Genomic DNA, 18,367 nt, shown 5'->3' with positions numbered 1-18,367 from the left:
GCACCTACCGTGCAAAATATTACCTACAGATCAACACAGAATATGAGAAAAAGCTGAAAATAGTTTTACTAAATCCAGAGTACAGTTTAGAGTCGCATACATGAATACAGTTAGGAGGAGCAGGTACTGCATACATTGGTCTGTATAGACTGGAGGACTGTGATGATCTGAAGATGAAGTGAATGACCTTCACTGGTGGTGAGTAAGCAAAGCCTGCAGATTGAAGGAAAGATTGCTGTGTCCACTTTCTCTAGGCCCTACTCTGCCTTTTTAAAACTGCAAAAAAGGATTAGACAGAAAGCAACGTTCAAAGATATAAAACTTCTTCTTTTTAATCTCCTTCAGACCCTTTTTATGTAAAGGACTGAGACCATTTATCTTACTTTCCAACAGGCAATATCCTGTGAGGAAAATGTCTAAAAATTCCTTTTCAACCTGGTCTAAATTTAGGAAATAAGAAGTGAACAGGCTGGGCAAGATTATTTTGTTCACGATGGAACACAATGAAATGTACAGGTCTGAAGATCTGAAGATCTGAAATAATGGAAAAGGAAAATAATCAAATAAGTGCTTTCTGGAAATATCTCCTCTTAACGCTCTAGGTTACAGCATATGTATACAATTTGAGCCAAATTGACTTCCAACCAATTCCATCAAATCATATAGTCAGAGTTGATCTGTATCATATTAAAATAAACGGGCTGACCTTATATAGAAGTTTTCTTAGGCACACTGGCCGCTAGTTATTTTTGCCAAAATGCCGTCAGAATCTACTATCGGTATGCAACATAAGAATTTTTTTTAAAAGATTTTTACTCTAGTGGCCTTTATTTGAAAATGCTATGACAGGAAAGTAGGGCAATGAGAAAGAGGGAAGACATGCAGCAAAGGTCACAAGGCCGGGAATCAAACCTGTGATGGCCGCGTCGAGTACTAAGGCCTCCTTATGTGGGGTGTGCTTAACCCCTGAGCCACCGCAGCACTCCCCTCTCAAGAAGACTTTACATGTTGCATGGGGAAGCTGGAATCAAACTAAACCTCATTAGCAAGAACTACAGTGCGCACTATACCATAGCCACTAACATACAGTCAAGTGTTTTTTGATCACAGTACAGTAGGGGTAAAGTGTTGTGTAGTAGAGGGATGTCTGTGATTCTCTGTGACACCTGTTCATTTCAGATCGGTGCACATGCTACACAAACTCCAAGCAGAAAGAACCCAGGACTCAAATCCAAAACTGATACCGTGTTAGCCACTGTGCCACAGTGCAGCCTGCAGAAGCTTATGTAAAATGTATTTAGTCTTCTTAAATTTGAAAAGCCGTATTTTCATTGCATTAATAAAACATTTTAGACTTACTGAGGAGGGCTTGAACCCTTTTTTGTTAGTTTTCCCTGCAATTCTAAAAAGGTTGATAAAAATGAATGAATGAATGGATGGATGAATTAATCAATGGCTGATTTAGACACTGCACTGGTTCTACAAATTGATATATTTTATAATATGAGAATAGGTAAGTATTTTTCCCAGTTCGACTACAAAACCAATTGTTTTACAGATACTAGCAAATGACAATTTGAGTTGAATAATTGAACAATATTCCTAAAAATCATGTTCAAGTCATAAAAACTTTGCTTTAAATAGTTTCATTGATCTCATCTCTTTGATTGTTATGGATTTACATATGTTTAAAAATTAAAATACACTTTCATTTTTTATGAATAACACCCTCTCCTAGCCACAGTTGCACCTCATGATTATAGCAGACAGCTCTAACAGAAATCTGGGACAAAGAGGCCTAAAAGGAAGACATATAGCATAAACTGAAGATAGTCATAGAAAGTAGAGATTCTGCCAAAAGGGACGGAGACAAGGCGACAGTGCTCTGTGTGGGATTTCACTTTGGATTTTGGCCCTGCAGGAATATGTGGAAACACAACTGACAGTGCTTGCGTGGAGAAGTCAACCTTATTCAGTATAGCTAAGTAAAAAGTACCCTGCCCTGTCATTTAGGCACTACAATAAACACTATATTGTCTTTATAGTTTGCTTTGCGTAAATGATGAAGAGTGGTTAAGTCTAACCTCATATATTTGCTTTTACTACTTGAGTCGTTTGGGACGGTCCAACAGATGTAAGGAAATTTATCTAAGATGTCCACACAAAGTGAAAAACAGACAATATTTACAACTTTAGCTGAGATTTATTTCACATTTTCCTTTTTACTCTACATTCCCCTTAAATCAAAGGAGCGTAGGTGTTTCAGTAATCTTAGAAATACTTTATATCGAACTTCATATCAATATGTGCTACAAATACAAGTCATCTCAGTTTGGATAGTACAATAAGCTTTTAATCTGTTCAGTCATGTCTGAGGCAAGAAACTTGCTTTAAAAAGATTCAATGTAAAAAACACAAAGACATACAATGGAAATTTACAGGTCGTGACTGAGAAAAATTAGATTCCAATGAAACAAGTCCTAAGGTATCACACGGAATGGTGGTTCATACTGTCCTGTGAGGCAAATGGTGCGACAATAATTTACAAAAATATTCATTTCCACTGTGTTTGTAACGTCCTTGATGGCTAATTTCAAAAACACAACTTCATTGGATTTTCTGTACATGTCACTTGTGAAAAATGTGTTTCCTTAACATAGATGTTGGTAAAGTCTGAGACATTCTGCTCTCTAAGCAACACAAATTTAGTTTTTTCGAGGGGGGCAAAAAAAAAAAAGTTCTCCATTCGATATGCTAGTGAAACAACAAAAACAGTCACTGACGACAAGCTATGCAACACACTACTTCAGCAATAAAAGACTTTTAATTCATATGAGTATGTTAGAAATCAAATTTTTGACCTAATGTAGGCTGCAAGTTTTAAAACAAACTTTGTTTGGGGATCCAGCATATATATATAAATACTTTTTGAACTGGTTTATGGGGGAACTAGACAATCACAAATGTCTTTGCAATCTCAAAGTTATCAAATGCCTCATATCTTCGTATGGCAAAAATCTCCTGTTGCACTTCATTTTTTATTCTCTATGTGGTTCTCAAGTGTAAGAAAACAGAAACATCAACAAGGAAATGCAGAAAAACAGAGTCCAGAGAGCTCTGCAGCCCTGATTGTTTGGCTGCTACAGAAAAGTCTAGCACCTCCTGCTGCCCTGGAGGTTTCTAGTCCAGCTGCTCCTGCTTTATCCTGTTTGAATTGGGTCCTCGCTGACTTGTCCTCCTCAGTTCCCTCCTCAGGACATACTCGCTGAATTGGGATGAGTCCACGCCTCCGCCACAAGAGCCAGCAATCTCGAACCCGCGCTGTTGGAGACGCTCCAGAACCTGTGGATGATGTAGAAGGGCCGAACGTTGAGTGTATGTTAAAAAACAAACTGGCAGGAGTCAATTGAAATTATTATGCCAAAACATGGCTGTCATCTCTAACCTTTAATTGCCTCCGTGAGACTAAGAAACACAAAACTGCCCAAAACAATTATATGTTCTTGCCTTTGCGCCAACTCTACCACTGGAATTAGCTTTGGGTCTAAGTTGTGGCAACATTCGGCTCGTGATGGGAATTGGGATGAGACTTTCACAAGACTTTCACCAAACAAAGAGCTTCTCATATTGCCTCCTGCCTCCCTTTCATTGTTTTTTTGTGTATATGTGTGTTTGTCTTTGGGTGTGTGTGTAGCCGTTTCTGATCTTGCAGCCTTGCAGACATCTACAGACGTGTCCGGGGGGGCTGTAGGATCACATTCCATCGAAGAGGCCCCAGGGAGCAGTGAGGCTTTCTCTCTGCCACTTGGCTCAGTGTGGGCTGCCGAGCAAAACCTCCCCTTTCCTCAGTCCTGCCCCAGGCCCAAGCCTCCGCCAAAACTACAAAGGTCCCCCTACTGCTGGCAGCTCTCTCTGCTCCCCTTCCTTCTCCCAGCCTCCCCCAACTCCCCTCCGCCTCCCTGCCTCCATTAGCCGCAGATACAGCATTCACCGCCGGCGTGCTTTAATAACCAAACAGGATTATGGGCCCTGCCTGGAGACAACCTGCCAGGGAGCGTGCTCACTCTCTTGCTTGCTCTCCACTACTCACACACTTCAGAGACGGGTTTTTGTTTGTGTGTTTTTGGAAAGGAGGTGGAGATTTCACTTCCTCAGAAGGAGACACAGTCCAAATCATTGTGAAATCTTTGCTAAAATGCCTCACTTCCATCAGTTATTGATGCATATTTGAGGACATCACCATCAATGAATCAGTGGAATATCAATAAAAAATCACAATAGTGAATTACTGCCAAATTCCTGCTGGTTTTAGCAGTGGAGTTGGAGATTTTAGGTTTTCAATACAAAAATATTTCGATATAGTCTTGCAAATGGGATATTGACGCCTACAAACCTATTGAAACCCTTAATGGCATTGCAGTACATATCAGGTAGAAGCCAGTATCAATGGAACAATGATGACATAAAAAAAAAAAAAAAAAACTTTTAAAAATAATTGTTTACCCAAATGCCTTAAACATATTTACCACATACATAAAAAAATATACTTCCTTCGATTATTTCTAGCATTTATTTCCATTCACATTTATTTCTGAACAATCTTTCTTGTAAATGGACCTTAAATGTCTATGCATTTAAGGCCTTTGCATATCTGTAAAGGTCTTTGTTGGCCTGAGTGATAAGAATGTCATAGTCTCCCCAAATCTACAAGTGTACATCCAGGATATTATTGCTGCAAGCGTACCAAGTGTGCTGAGGCCAGGAAAGCAAAACAGTAGCTGTGGACAAAAGTTCAGACGTATTTGTGTTTTGCCTGACACTGAGGAGTAGCAGTGGTAGATGTACTATCTTTAATGACTATTATCAGACAGTAATTTCTCATATATTTTTTTCACAAAGGTAGGATTATTATGGACGCATGAAAAGTTCTCAGTTACTCTTTGGGCAGTTATTATTAACATGCATGCCTATTACTGATCTAACAGCAACCATTTTTCTTTTTTTTTGTAAAAAACCAGATAGGCACTACCAGCACTGAGTTCAAAGAAAACTTGGTGTTGCTACTGGGACTGAAGGAAAAACTGTCCAACCACCAGCTTTGGAGGCTAAGTCAAAATTAATATTCTAGTCAGACAACAGGGAAGTGAGGATTGTGGAAGATGTACAGCGATGACTCAATAAATTGATCCTTTGATGAACTCATCAAAGAGTCAAATTTCTTCAAGGCTTTTCTTATGATTTGGGAAGATTAAAAAAAGATAAGAGTCTGCAATGAGACGAAAGTAAAGATTTCTCAACAGCAGATGAAGAAATGCGGAATGAACAGATCATCATCTCAGGTCTTGAGACAGAGATGTAAAATGAAAAAAAAAAAAATCTCTATACAGAAGACTTTTTAACTGTAGGTGTTCGGTAATACATGAAAAACTAGAATCACTTCTAATCGAAGATATTAAAACCCCACAAGGAAAGAGGAATCCTGTACCTGGACAGAGTTGAGGTGACAGTAGCCATTCAACGGGAAGCGTATCACATGTGTGGAGTCATGGTTCCATCCAGCGTTCACAGAGTTACACATGACATCACCGATTTCTGGGAAAACATCCTCGATCAGGGCCTTGTCGCCACTGAGGGTGATTCTTTCGCCCAGGTCAGGCGCAACGCGCACAACTAGGCACTCGCAGGGCCGGGAGACCCGGCCCAGCTCCTGGTCCTGACGCCAGCGCTCCAACTCTGCAAGCATGGGCTGCAGCTGGAAGTATCGGGCCTCTTCATACAGCAAACTGTAGTCCTGCGGAGGACAGGTTAGAGCGTGGTCAGAAAAATGTATCTTGTAGAACTTTACCAAAAACGACAAAATATCTAACGTGAAGATGCAGTGTGAAACTGATGCTTTTTTTTCCCTCCTCCTTTGGCCCTTTCCACATGCTTCTCTTAAAGCTTCCCCAATGTGAAAATGACCTCCGCATGAACTTGAGCCTTTGCTTATTTTAACTGGCATACTTTCCACTGATTGAGTGGCGCTTTGGACAGTCCAACAGATCATGTGCTTATTTGTTTTCTCCCAGGGCAAATTTAGTAATTACTGAGTAAATGACACATATGAGTAAAAAAAAGGAATGCTAATGTGTCACATAGAGTGAGGGAGTCAGTGTCGATGGACACTCGGCAGCTGGACATATATTGAGCTGCAGAAATAGTTTGTTATGGGAGCCTGTGAGCTAATTTGCCTGCATAGAAGATAGTTGGTTTTGTAAGAAAAAAAAAAAGAAATGCGATTTAAAACAACACTAGACTAAAAGGCATCCCTTGATGTGGAGATGGACACTGTTGAGTTTTTCGTTTGGAGAGATCCTTGGGTAGATATTTACATTTTACACTCCAAGTCGTTTCCAGGAGCTCATGTAGTATTGGAGACCGAAGGCGTTTGGTGGCCTAGGCATTGTGCACGCTAAGTTGCAGGACTGCTGACTGGCTGATGGGACTTTACAGTTTTCTGAGAACAGACATGCACTCACTTTGAAGTCGTCGGGAATGAGGAGCTTGGACGTCCTGAGGAAGTTGAGAATGTAGCGGAACATGTGTCCATCCCTATCAATGAAGTAGTGCTGCTTCAGGCTGTCCAGGACTATGGGCTCTGTGCCATCAAAGAGACGGCCGATTCTGCACAGAGAGAGGAGGGGAGTAAGGGGGAATAGGGAAGGTGGGAAGGTGGTAGAAGGACAATGTGTACAGATTAGCAAAAGCATGTTTATTCTACCTTTGAAAACAAAGATTCAAAGACTTATACATTATACGGTGGAATTATTTTTTTTTTTAAAGGTAGAACGACAACGAAAGAAAGAGATATTAATAGCAGAGGTGGTCTGAAGAGGTTAGGGCCAGCTGGTGCTTGGTTGCCTGAGGCAGTGCGCCAGTCACCCTCAGGCCTGGTCTCGGAGCGACAGCGTGGCCTCCCGGCCTCCAGATGGCTCCATGGCCTTTGGCTCTTTGCTGCTGCGTTGACATCTGTCAGAATAACCAAGTTGCTTTTGTCTGTGGTCTGCACTACCAGCTCCTGCAAATTGTTTACCTCTCAAGCACAACTCTAGACTGCGAGTGTGAGAAGTGAGAAGATGCAACGCGGTGTGCACCTGGGTGATTAAAAGCCGAACACCACCACATATTTCATACATCACAGTCTCTTCCGAGTGCCTCCCCAAGATACACGCGTGATTTGAGGAGTTGTGACATTTGACTGTCACATAATGACATTAAACATTACAGAAGCTGACATTAAACTCAGAGACAATTACGGCACTGCCAAACACGCTTTGACTTGAACAAGCCACTCTCTATTATTCACTTCTGTCTTAAAAAAAAAAGCCACAAAACTGCAGATGCAAAACCTTCGTTGCGTACCCTAAGCTGCAAAAGTTGCCTTCATTTTAGGTTTGGATTGGAGATGGAGACTCACCGGGATTCAGGAAATTTGGTTAGGGTGGCCAAACTGCTGGTGTACATGTGGCCGCCTACGTCAATGTGCACAGGGGCGTTGGATTTGGTGAGTTGTGCAGGTGTGGGGATGCCCTGGTTACTCAAGGGAGACACTGGTGATCGGGTGATCATGGGTCTGGACATGCTGGAGCGATTATCCTGGAAAAAAAAGACAAGAGGGTAAATTCACTTCTTTAAGAAGAAAGGAAAAAAAAACCCCTCCAAAAATCAGATGCAATTTAAAAGCAAGCTGAGGAAACACACTCGTTCTCCACACTCCAGAGCCCAGGAGTGAAAAAATAGACATTTTTGTAACTGCAGGATACAGAAGCCTGACCTTGACCTGAATGTTGCCACTATCTTACAAGCATCTTCTCCTGTGGGCCATAATCTCCAAAACCAAATTAATTTGAAGCATCAATCTGTCTCTCTCTCTCTCTCTCTCTTTCTCTCTCTCTCTCTCTCTCTCATGAAAACGAGTAATAATGACTCTCGATCTGAGAACCATAATAGGATTTTTGGGGGCAAAACTGTTTCACGTTAACCTACAAACACCATTAAACAGAAGATCTCTCTTAATTTCAACAAGGAGTACTTTTGGTGTCTTGTAAAAAAAAAAGTTTCGAGATAGGGTATAAGTGGAAAAAAAGGCAAATATAAATGAAGCTATAACAGTCGAGTGGAGGTGGATTACAAAGGTCACACGCGGTGAATGAGGTTTAAAAGAAAAAAATAATAATACGTGCGCAGTTGATAATAAACGAGGAGAATAAAACGTTACAACGCTTTCAGGAGCAGTGAGGCGACGATTACTTTGTTCCTTCTGAGAAACTTCAGGTTTTTTTTTTCTTCTTTTTTTCTTGTTTTACCTGTGCTGGCATCACTGTGGTTGGAGAGGAAGTCACCGAGTGGTCATTCTGCTTGAGAGACGCTGCAGGGACAGGCTCTCCTCTGACAGCGAACATCAGGGAGGGCTCCCTGCACTCCGCCGCTCGCATCGGCAGCCGCTTGAGCGAAGCGTGCACCGTCTCATCCACGGAACTGATTGGACGCGGTCGCTTCTTCGCCTTCTGATGCGTTAGGTCCATGATATCCGTTTCGTCCATTACTTGCACTACTTACATAAAACGTTCAGGTGATCGGCTTTTCTTTTTCTTTTTTCCCCTTCTTCTTTTCTCTTGAAACGCACCTGCTAAAATGTGCGGGAAAAGGCGTGAAAAGCGGCAGATCGGGAGGGAGAGCGGCAGCGCCGTGCCTGTCACACAGAGCGGCTTCTTTGCAGTGGCTGGGAGAAGTCAAAGCCCCCGACAACATTAGCATTGTAGCGCCCGCGGCTCTTTTTGGGCTGTCGCTGTTTCGGTGGCAGGTATGCGCGTCGCATTTTCAGAATAGAACAAACGCAGCCTGTCGGAGCGGGATCATGCAGTTCTGGGGAGTCCAGCCAACAGTCACATCTGGACCTACCACAGCTGACCTTTGCCCTATTTGGAGCGTTGTTTGTGCCCTCCTGCCCCCAAGCTGCTGCCCCATTGTTCAGCAGCTGTTTTTTGTGCAGCAGGTCAAAGCCTCGGTCAAGATAACAGTCTCTCCGTGTGCAAAGCGTAAAGAGTGACAGAGCCAACACTCATCCATGGACATGTGTGCACAAAATTGCTCCGCACTGACCAGCAGTCTCGTATTCGACCTGCCCTGATTCTTTTCAGTGTCACAGATTAATTAATTCAATTAATCTGGTTGACTGGACTCTGTGTATTATAGAAAAATGCACAGAATCCAGTCAACATCCTGGACTCTATCCTGTGATTTCCTAATTTTTTTTTTTCTTTTTAAAAAACTTAAATTAATCAATTTTCTGAGCAGTGGTGGTGTTGACTTGAAACCGGCCCTGGGCCAGTGGCGCCACCAAGAGGGGGCCAACATGACAGTGATATAGGAGAATGGGATATGTATGGGAAGCCTCCTTGCCATCAATCTAATCTTAAACTCCCTCTTAATTGTGGTTAAAGATAATATCTAGTGGAATAATCTTTATGTAATTCCTTCTTTTAGTTTTAATAACCCCCTGCACCTTGTCAAATTTTGTCACAAGAACAAACTTTAGTGTGCAGTACGATGTTGTGTGACAGACCAACACATACTGTAATTTATGAGTGTGGAATTGAAGTAAAAATATATGAAAATAGTTACATGCACTCATCCTCCTGGAGTCTGGTATACTTTTTTGCTGCAGTTGCAGTCTTTGGAGGTATGAATATCTTGAGTATATAAATTCAAGATTTAATCATTTAAATCTTGAATAAGATTTAAATGATTGCCCATGAATTTTGTAATATTACTCAAGCTTCATCTAATTGAAGAGGAATCTGTTTATCTATTAACATCTTCTGGTGTGGCTGAAAATTAATTTAAGGCTTATTTTGGTTCTAAACTTGGTCTTGTCATCCATCACATTTTAGCAAATGTTCTAATCTGTCAATGCATCCTCTGTATGTGTTTTTGCAACTGACAAAATGCTGCACTGTGGGTGGAATGCTGCCACCCACTGGGGTGGAGTTTGTGCACCATTGCTACTCAATTAAAGGTTACAACGGCATTAGTAGTTGTTTTCTAGAAATCAAGAATTAAGTTTTTGATTTTGTGACAGAGCAAACTAATAAAAACTACTCATTAGGCTGCACAACAGTAATATTAATACTAAACTAAAGATATTTCACTGCTTATTAATAAATATAGACAATATTTAATTGTCACAATTGTCAAAACCTAAAATTAAACTGGTCAAATCAGATAATTCTGCATTGAGCAGACATTATTGCTGTTTTGACAATTCAGAATTAAATTAAAATTTAACTTCCAGTTTTGGGAAAAAGATCCATGTTTGGATTCATGTCTTCAAAATCAGAAGGAGCCTTTAGTCAGTCAGTTAAAATTAATACAACTTTGGTCACTTTAGATATAGTCAATGTTTTTACGCATAAAGGTGTCTTAAATCTCAGGCTGTTATAAACAGCTTCTCTTCAGTACAGAATTTGAACTGGTTTCCAATTCAAATTTGACCAACATATGTATTTTAGATTTTGAATAAGAGAAGATCAATTATTCAAGTGTCATTGAAAACCAGTTAAATGACCATTTAGTTTAGCATTGCTAAACTAAATGGATATTATGAACTCCATGAACTCTGTCCTAAGAACAGCCACATGTTCTTACAATGCTTTCAATTGTGCATTACACAGGGGGGTAATACATCTCCAGTGATTGGACCTACAAAAAGCAATAGAAAACTTGGTTAGGGTAACAGAACTTTCTTTTTAGACCCCAGAGCTGCCCTTTGAATGTGAGAGGCCCATATGTACCACACCCATATAGCCACATTGCCCATATTAAGCACCTCTGCCTCCAATTGTTCTTGAGAATGAATTTTGTGTACAAATACACATTTTGTGACACCGGAGACACTGCCTCACCCTACATAGAAATAACCATCTGCCATTAAATGAAGTCAACACAGACCAAAAACCTCCTAAACTTTTCTTCTTCTGAGATGAAAGGCTATATAGCATGAAGGCTGCAGTGTGAAAGGAATTCCTCCGATCCAAATACTAGCATTGCAAAAACTATCCCAGTTTTGATATCACACTGCACAAAACCAAACCGCAACACATCCAATTGCAGTTAAAACAACTTTTGCAGCCTTCTCCTGGCTGTTTTTTTTTCTTCTTCTCCTCTTTACAGAAAACGTAGGGAATCCGCAATTTTTAATATTATTCAGATTAAAATTAATTAGTTCAACCACTGGCCTTAAAACATCCACATTCCTCCCTCTCATTGGCAGTGTGGGTTTCACACCTAGCTACCCAATTAGCAATTAAGCTTGCCTTTGAGTGTAGGCCTCCAATGCGGTGTGTGATCCTCGTTTGATTTGCATGCCACTTGTGCACGCGCTGATAAGCGCAGGCAGCAGCCATACATAGTTTTAAAATTCAACTCCAGAATCCCTCGCAGAAGGCAAGGGGGCCTGCGGGGCAGAAAGAGAGAGAAATCACATGGCTGCTCTTCAAAAGGGGACCTGTGTAAGGCAGCCGGCAAAGTGCGTGGGATCACACTCAGAATGCAGGTAATTTGTTCCCTGACTAATTTGTGGAGATGGTGGAGTGTGTGTGTGCGGAAGTGAGTGTGTGCCTGTGGAGAGTAAGTTCTGAAAACAGCTCGGTGGAATTGGATTTCCTCAAAGCCTTGTCATCGCAAAGGTGGATTGAGTGTAAAATCTGTGAGGCATTATGGAAAATTGCAGGGGAGAAAGAAGAGGGAGTGAAAAAGAACAGGCGTTTGGGTGGGTGGCAGGTGGGGGTTGAGGAAATAACTTCCTATATCACAAAATCAGTTGGAAATACTGCAAAACAACATGCAGTGGACCTTTTCGTGAGCAAATGCCTGCATCACATTTGCCTCATGTACACTTTTAACCTAAGAACAGCTCGAAGGTCAAAAGGTTACCAGGATCTGCAACTGGATCAGATCGCAACCATTAGGAGGTACGTGCAGAGGATAACAGCCATAGTAGCGCTTTACTTGCAGTGATTCACAGTAAGGAATAATGTGACGGAGGTTTGTCTCATTTATGCAACTCATTCATATTTATTGTGCCATAAAATGCACAAACCTCATACAAACATTATGTATCAACACATGTATGCTAAAAAGCAGGGATTGCTGCAAATTGGATGACTTAATGCAATCTACGAGATGCTCAAGACGTCTGACATTATTTTCTGACATTGATAATTGTTGCCTGTATCCTTGATACATCTGTATGAAGCTCAGAAGCACTTAGTCCAGACACAGTCCACAACCTGTGAATATCTCTCCGAATTTTGAAAAGGTTTTGTTTAACTCATCATTTTTCCTTCCACTAAACGTTCCATGATTGTGTTTGGATAGTAGCCCTCTCTACATGATCAAGTTCTTTAGCAATGATCATTTGAGGCTTACTTTCTTAACAAAGAGTTTAAATGAGTAATGGACAACTACTGTGTGGGTTATAATAAATCATTTCTAAACTTAAAATCTGCTTTTATAGTTGATGTGGTATTCTAATTTTCTAAGAAGCTATTTTTTTCCACTGCCTCTAAGTCATAATCATGTAAATTCACAATCTATATTTATATAAACAAAATGCTTGAAATATATTACTATTTGTGCAATGAATCAGCAAAATATGAGTTTCACTTTTTCACATGAATTACTGGAATAAATAATGCTTTGATAACACCCTGATGTGTCCAGATGCACTTCTACATGCAGATAATTTCAAAGTTCTAGAGACAAACATCAGAGCTGTTCAGCGACTGCAGAACGATACAAGGCAACCAGAGTCATCATGCAGCCTTTCAGGAGCTGCATGAGTAACAAATGAACTTTTCAGTCGTTTCTCCAACAATGCGGTTCGTCTCTATTTTTGACATATCACACAACACATAATTAGCATTTCAGAACAGAGCATTAACATTCAGTTTGAGGCACGGCAGACCAGTATTTACATAATCTGGATGGGCTGTCTCTGCTCCGTTGCCTGTAGCTATCTGCTTCAAATGTCCACACACATTCACGGCTTACACAGTTTTGGCTCACTTTTAAGTCAGCGCCTGTTGTAAAGGGAGCAAAATAACAGGTAGCACAGCATCATAACAACATGGCCTGGGGGAGATTTTGAAGCTTGGTTTAGTGGTCACTTTGGACAAGTTACAGTAGAGCAGTGATGACAGAGGTTTCTTCTTTGATGGCATTTAAAAAACAAGTTTGTTTTTTTTTTTGTTTTTTTTTTATGGGGTCATAAAATGTTTTTTGTTGCAATGTTTTGCTCTTAAATTATAAGTGGCATAAAGTCCCCAGTATGAAAAATAGACATGTATTGAAGGTATCAATACATTTCTGCAAGGGAATATTGCAGAACATAACTTACATTTTGAAATCAAAGTCCTTATTGAAATACCGAGAACTGCAATAGAGAGTCCATTGAACTTAACTGGCACAAAGTTTTAAAGGTGAACGTCCAAATGACTCGCATGTGACTTGCTTTGATAATAATCGTAAAGGATTAAGAAAACCTCAGTTTTCTTTCAACTGCTTTCCTATTTCACAATATTTTTTGGTGGATCTACCAGAGCTGTGCAACAGCATGACATCTTAGATAAGAAAGTCCAACCAGTGCTGCAGGCTATGGCAGACTGTGGTGCATGTTCACTGGCACAAATCAAACTGTCCCAGGGCGCAGGAGTGGCAGAGATAAACTACAGGCTAGAAGTTTACATGCAGCATGAATATTCACATCAGTTTTGGCATTAAATAATTTATTTTGACTGAGACTTTTTTTTTTTTTAAGGTTGACTGGTGACGACAACATACAACCTCAGTGATTTCTAAAGGCAAACATTTTATGTGCATGTTTGAATTTTATGTGGATTTTCTGAACTGTGATCTTATTTTATATACAAGCTCAAACATATACAAACAAGCTCAAAAATGTTGGGATGAGTGTCGCTCGGAATGTTGATTCTTGATCATAAAACTTTTATAGCCGTCAACAACAAGGTCCTGCCTGGTATAATTCTATCTTGGATAATTGTCTGCTCTAATCCAAACTGGTAGAGCTCCTTTAAACTGGTCTGCTCTTTTGGGTTGGACCAGTATAGTCAGCTCTAGTGGCCTTTGGCAGTGGTCAGACAGGAAAAAAATGTTGTAAAAGAGGAGGAAGACATGCAGCAAAGGTCATCAGGCCAGGACTCGAACCTGTAATGGCCACGTCGAAGACTAAGGCCCCCATAAATGGGTTGTGCTTTACCCCTGTGCCACCGCCGCACCTCACACCCTTAATATGTTTAACAGGGTTAAGATCAGGGATAGTCCACAAGCACAAACATGGCCTGCTTTGTCCATTCCAAGACCAGTTTTGATGTGTACTTGGGATAATGTTCCTGCAGTTACTAGTTCAAGTTTAAACTAGCTACTGCTGTTTACTTCGGTTGACAAAGTTTGAGGTTGTCTTTTTTTTGTCACTGCTCCATGCACTGATGCAGACCCTCAGCATGATACTGCTGCTAAAGCTGGTACCGAGTTCAAAAGTTTCAAAGCCTCATCCTGACTCCTCCAAACATGCCTATTGTCACTCAGATCACATAGCACTTTTTTTCCTCCATTTACAGAGAACATAAGTCAGTCGACTCAAAGTCTGCCTAATAAACTTTTATTTGGTAACAAGGTGTCACTTGTTTTAAAAGAATAAAAAAATGAAAAGGTGCATTTGTGTGGCATTAATAGTGTGGAAATCATTCTGGTGGCAGGAGGATCAGCTGATCAGGTGGAAAGACACACCATCACTAACAAAACTTTAAGAAGGTAACATAGAAGTTATTTGACTGTGAATATTGTGACAAACCTACCAGTGAAAGCATAAATTAATAACATCTATCCTATTTTATGTATTTTCTTTATTATTTGTTTCAAACTGGATAAAGCCAGTCACAGTTCCATTTGACTAGATGTTGATACAATTCTAACTATTCCTTTAAACTTCTGAAATGGGCTCATCAAAACTCTGACCTTCACCCTGCTGAACATGTTTGAACAAGGCGTAAGAGTCAAGTCTCTGCCAGGAAACCAAACATCATAAATGACATCTTTAAATTGTCATAACGGTTGAATGCACGGCCGTAGTTATGTCAGAAACTTTGTTGATATCATGTCTTCTATAGCTTCTATAGCTTTAGAACACAGCTGTAGAAGACATGAGGTTGAAATGCAACTTTCTAATTTGTCTTTATCCGCCGATCGCTGGAAGCTTTTATGTTGTTTATGTTTCGGCATGTCTGTATAACTTTAACTGAGTGATTTAGAAAAAGTCCACAATACATTATAAATATTTGTGCAGAACTGTTCTTTTTTTCCCTCTAATTTATACAATTATTTCTTCAGTACAACACAGCGAAAATAATTTAAAAAACAAATGCATAATTTAAAAAACAACAACATTTTATTAAAATGAAACTGATCCCTATGATATGTTTATGAAATCCTTTAATGGAAACTGTATATGGAATGTGTATGTCGGTTAGCATATTGTATCAAAGTTGATATTCTGTAGTATAATTTCAGTGATCATCATAAACTGCAGTCATCTCATATGTTACGGGTTTGAAACAGCGCCATCAGGTGATTGGTCCTCATCAGCCACCATCTCACCGACATGTGTTTCTTTACTCTGGCACTGGTGTTACTTCACTTTTTCTCCCACTGATATTTGAATCATCCTATATTCGGCTGTTCTTTTAACACGTTCTTAATATAATCTGCATTTTAGAAAAACAAAACAAAAACAAACAAACAAAAAAAATCAAACAAACACAAACAAACCGTATTTGCAGTAAGTGCTCACAAGTGTACATGCAATTCCAACAGTATTTTAGTGCCAGTCGCAAATATTGTACCACTTTAGTCACAACGTTTGCTGATGAGAACTAACACACAGCGCGGTCATAATGCTAACCAGGATATATATATATATATATATATATATATATATATATATATATATATATATAAACAAAACAGAAATGACTCTCATAGTTGCCTTTTTCCACATAGCTACAACTCTTAACACAGCTTTGCTTTTTATTAACGGATGATTCCCATATTCTGCACTGACGTTTGTATCCTGTCATACAGAATAACAAATACGCCTGCGGCGAAATTACTCCACAATGGCGTCTTTCATTCCACGATCTGGGGCAGTCAGGAAATGGAAATGTTTCACGACGGGGAGAAAAAAAAAATACAACAAAGTTCAAACGCCGTTCCTAAACGACACAAAACTGCGTTTAACTAAGTTGTGAGCAACTTGTGTACACGGAGCGGTGACGAGGAAGACGGACGGGGATAATAATCGGGAGCTGAGACGCGCCAGGAGCAAATTCACGCGTCGGATATTATACGGAACGTTTTCGCACGACGAGATCGCACCGACAACCCGTTTGTTGCTTTAGTTGTTGTTGCCACGCGAATAAATTCGTCGCCCTCTAACCACGGAACAATAGCCAGGAAGTGGTTAAATGTTTCTAAAGAACTAGTGCGGCTCGAATCGCTTGGCACATGCGTAAAAGCTGCTGCTGCGCCTCGATGTCCCAGTCCACCCAGCCTCGGAAATAACAGCAAACAGAAATAAATCTTCGCTTACCTGAAACATGAAGTGGTTTTTGTGAACCTTATTTTTTTCCCCTCCTCCGATTTGGCCTGAGATCTGCCTCTCTTCCTACACCAGCGAGAAATGCAATAGCTTGGCTAAGGTAGACAGAACAAAATACAGAGAATACTTGCTCCAGGCGTCCCGAAACCCCTCCAGGCAAAGATCAGGATACAATTAGCTCATGTCTCTGCCCAAGTCTAAGCCAATATGCAGAATAAAACTGCGAGTAAATGGAAGTGATCACGGCAGTGGTGCCTTAGTCTTTTCTTGAGTTTATGTTCTTAAAAATCAAATAACATATATTTTGTCCTATATTTACAACACCCTCACCCCCTGCCTCTAACTTCCCTATTGCCTCCTCCCTGCAGAGAAGCTGATTTTAATCGTTATGATTAGTTTTGATGTAACGCTCCCCTGGGCGATTTCTACAAATGGATGGAGTGTTTCTTTGCCAGAGAGGAAAAGCAGGAGATGACGATAATTATATAGATTGTTGGTGGAGTACTTTGATTTCCACCCCCTTCCCCTCTTCTCCTCTCAAACACCAAACCCATCTACTTCTTCTTTATCCCCCCTTCCCCCCCCCAAACCCCCGTGCTATAAAGACACAATGCAGCAGCAGACAACTTGTTGATTAGTCCAGCATCAGCATATTAAATTAATGGAATGTGGTTAATGGAATTCTTACTCCCCTATAAGCCTCTCCTGTGCAATCTTTTTAGCCGCTTTCCTCCTTCTGGACAGCCTCCAGATGACGTAGTTGTATAAATAAGTACTTGCAGCTTGCCTTTCCTCAATCAAGTCTGAATCAGTGCCTGGGGGTGATGTGCGAGCTCATTTCAAATGTTCAACCATGCATGATTTCAGGAAGATTGAGGCACTTCTGAGGATTTTTTGGAATTACTCCGGGGATGGACACATTAAAGGAATCGCATGTTTAAAAGCGTTCTTAAGTCAACATGATAATTATTCTGTCTGACCTGAGAGTGCTGCTGTGTTCGGCGCACATCTGGCCATAGAGTGGACAGATTTTACATTCTAGTTGTTTCAGTGCCATTCATTGTGGATCAAAGCTTAAAAAAACCTCTCCTACGCCCCCTACTGTTGAGAGCATCAACTATTGTTTCTTCTCTGTTTTAAAACATGTAATAGCATGCGGACTAACTGTCTTGCAAAAGGTTTTTATACCCTTCGAACTTGTTTCTTTGCTGTCTCTAAAACTACAAGCACAAACGTCATTGCAGTTTGATAAGATTTATCTAACACAAAGTTACTATTAACTGTTGAAGTGAAAGGAATCTGATTCATTGTTTTCAAAACTAATTGCAAGTAAAGAATTGAAAAGTGTGCTGTGCCTCTTTTAGGCCGACACCCCTAAATTAAAAAAAAAAAAAAAAAAAAAAAAAAAAAAAACAATTGTGGAATTAAAGCCAAAGTAAGTCCCATGTAAAATTTAATACAACACAATGTAGGGGAAAATGAGAAACATGTGGAAGAAACTTCTTCTTCCCCATAAAATACAATCTATGAGTTTCTTATCATGCACAAGTGGTACTGAAATACCATATTTAAATGGTTCTACAAAGTTTTGAGTCAGTGGAGCTACATAAAAATGCTAACACAACTTATTTTTTTTTTTAATTTAAAAAAAAT

The 18,367-nt window shown here is 40.1% G+C and overlaps 1 protein-coding gene across 2 annotated transcripts; it reads right to left on the bottom strand.

Moving 5' to 3' along the window:
- Window positions 1-2,183: 2,183 nt before the first annotated feature.
- On the bottom strand, window positions 2,184-17,190 carry kctd1 (potassium channel tetramerization domain containing 1). 2 transcript variants are annotated; one of them, XM_016674957.1, is made up of 6 exons: window positions 16,706-17,190; window positions 8,346-11,494; window positions 7,457-7,635; window positions 6,519-6,663; window positions 5,486-5,791; window positions 2,184-3,342 (listed from the first exon to the last, which is right to left on the bottom strand). In XM_016674957.1, the coding sequence occupies exons 2-6, from the start codon at window positions 8,580-8,582 to the stop codon at window positions 3,181-3,183; spliced, it is 1,029 nt and encodes a 342-aa protein (XP_016530443.1). In that variant the 5' UTR covers window positions 8,583-11,494; window positions 16,706-17,190; the 3' UTR covers window positions 2,184-3,180. The 2 variants fall into 2 exon arrangements, with proteins under 2 accessions (XP_016530443.1, XP_007559428.1); XM_007559366.2 differs by lacking the exon at window positions 8,346-11,494 and having other exon boundaries at window positions 16,706-17,183.
- Window positions 17,191-18,367: the final 1,177 nt, after the last annotated feature.

Source organism: Poecilia formosa, unplaced genomic scaffold, assembly GCF_000485575.1.
Source record: "Poecilia formosa unplaced genomic scaffold, Poecilia_formosa-5.1.2 Scaffold104, whole genome shotgun sequence".
Taxonomy (NCBI): domain Eukaryota; kingdom Metazoa; phylum Chordata; class Actinopteri; order Cyprinodontiformes; family Poeciliidae; genus Poecilia; species Poecilia formosa.
The sequence above is the reverse complement of the archived record's forward strand: the minus strand, read 5'-3'. Positions and strand labels throughout refer to the sequence as shown.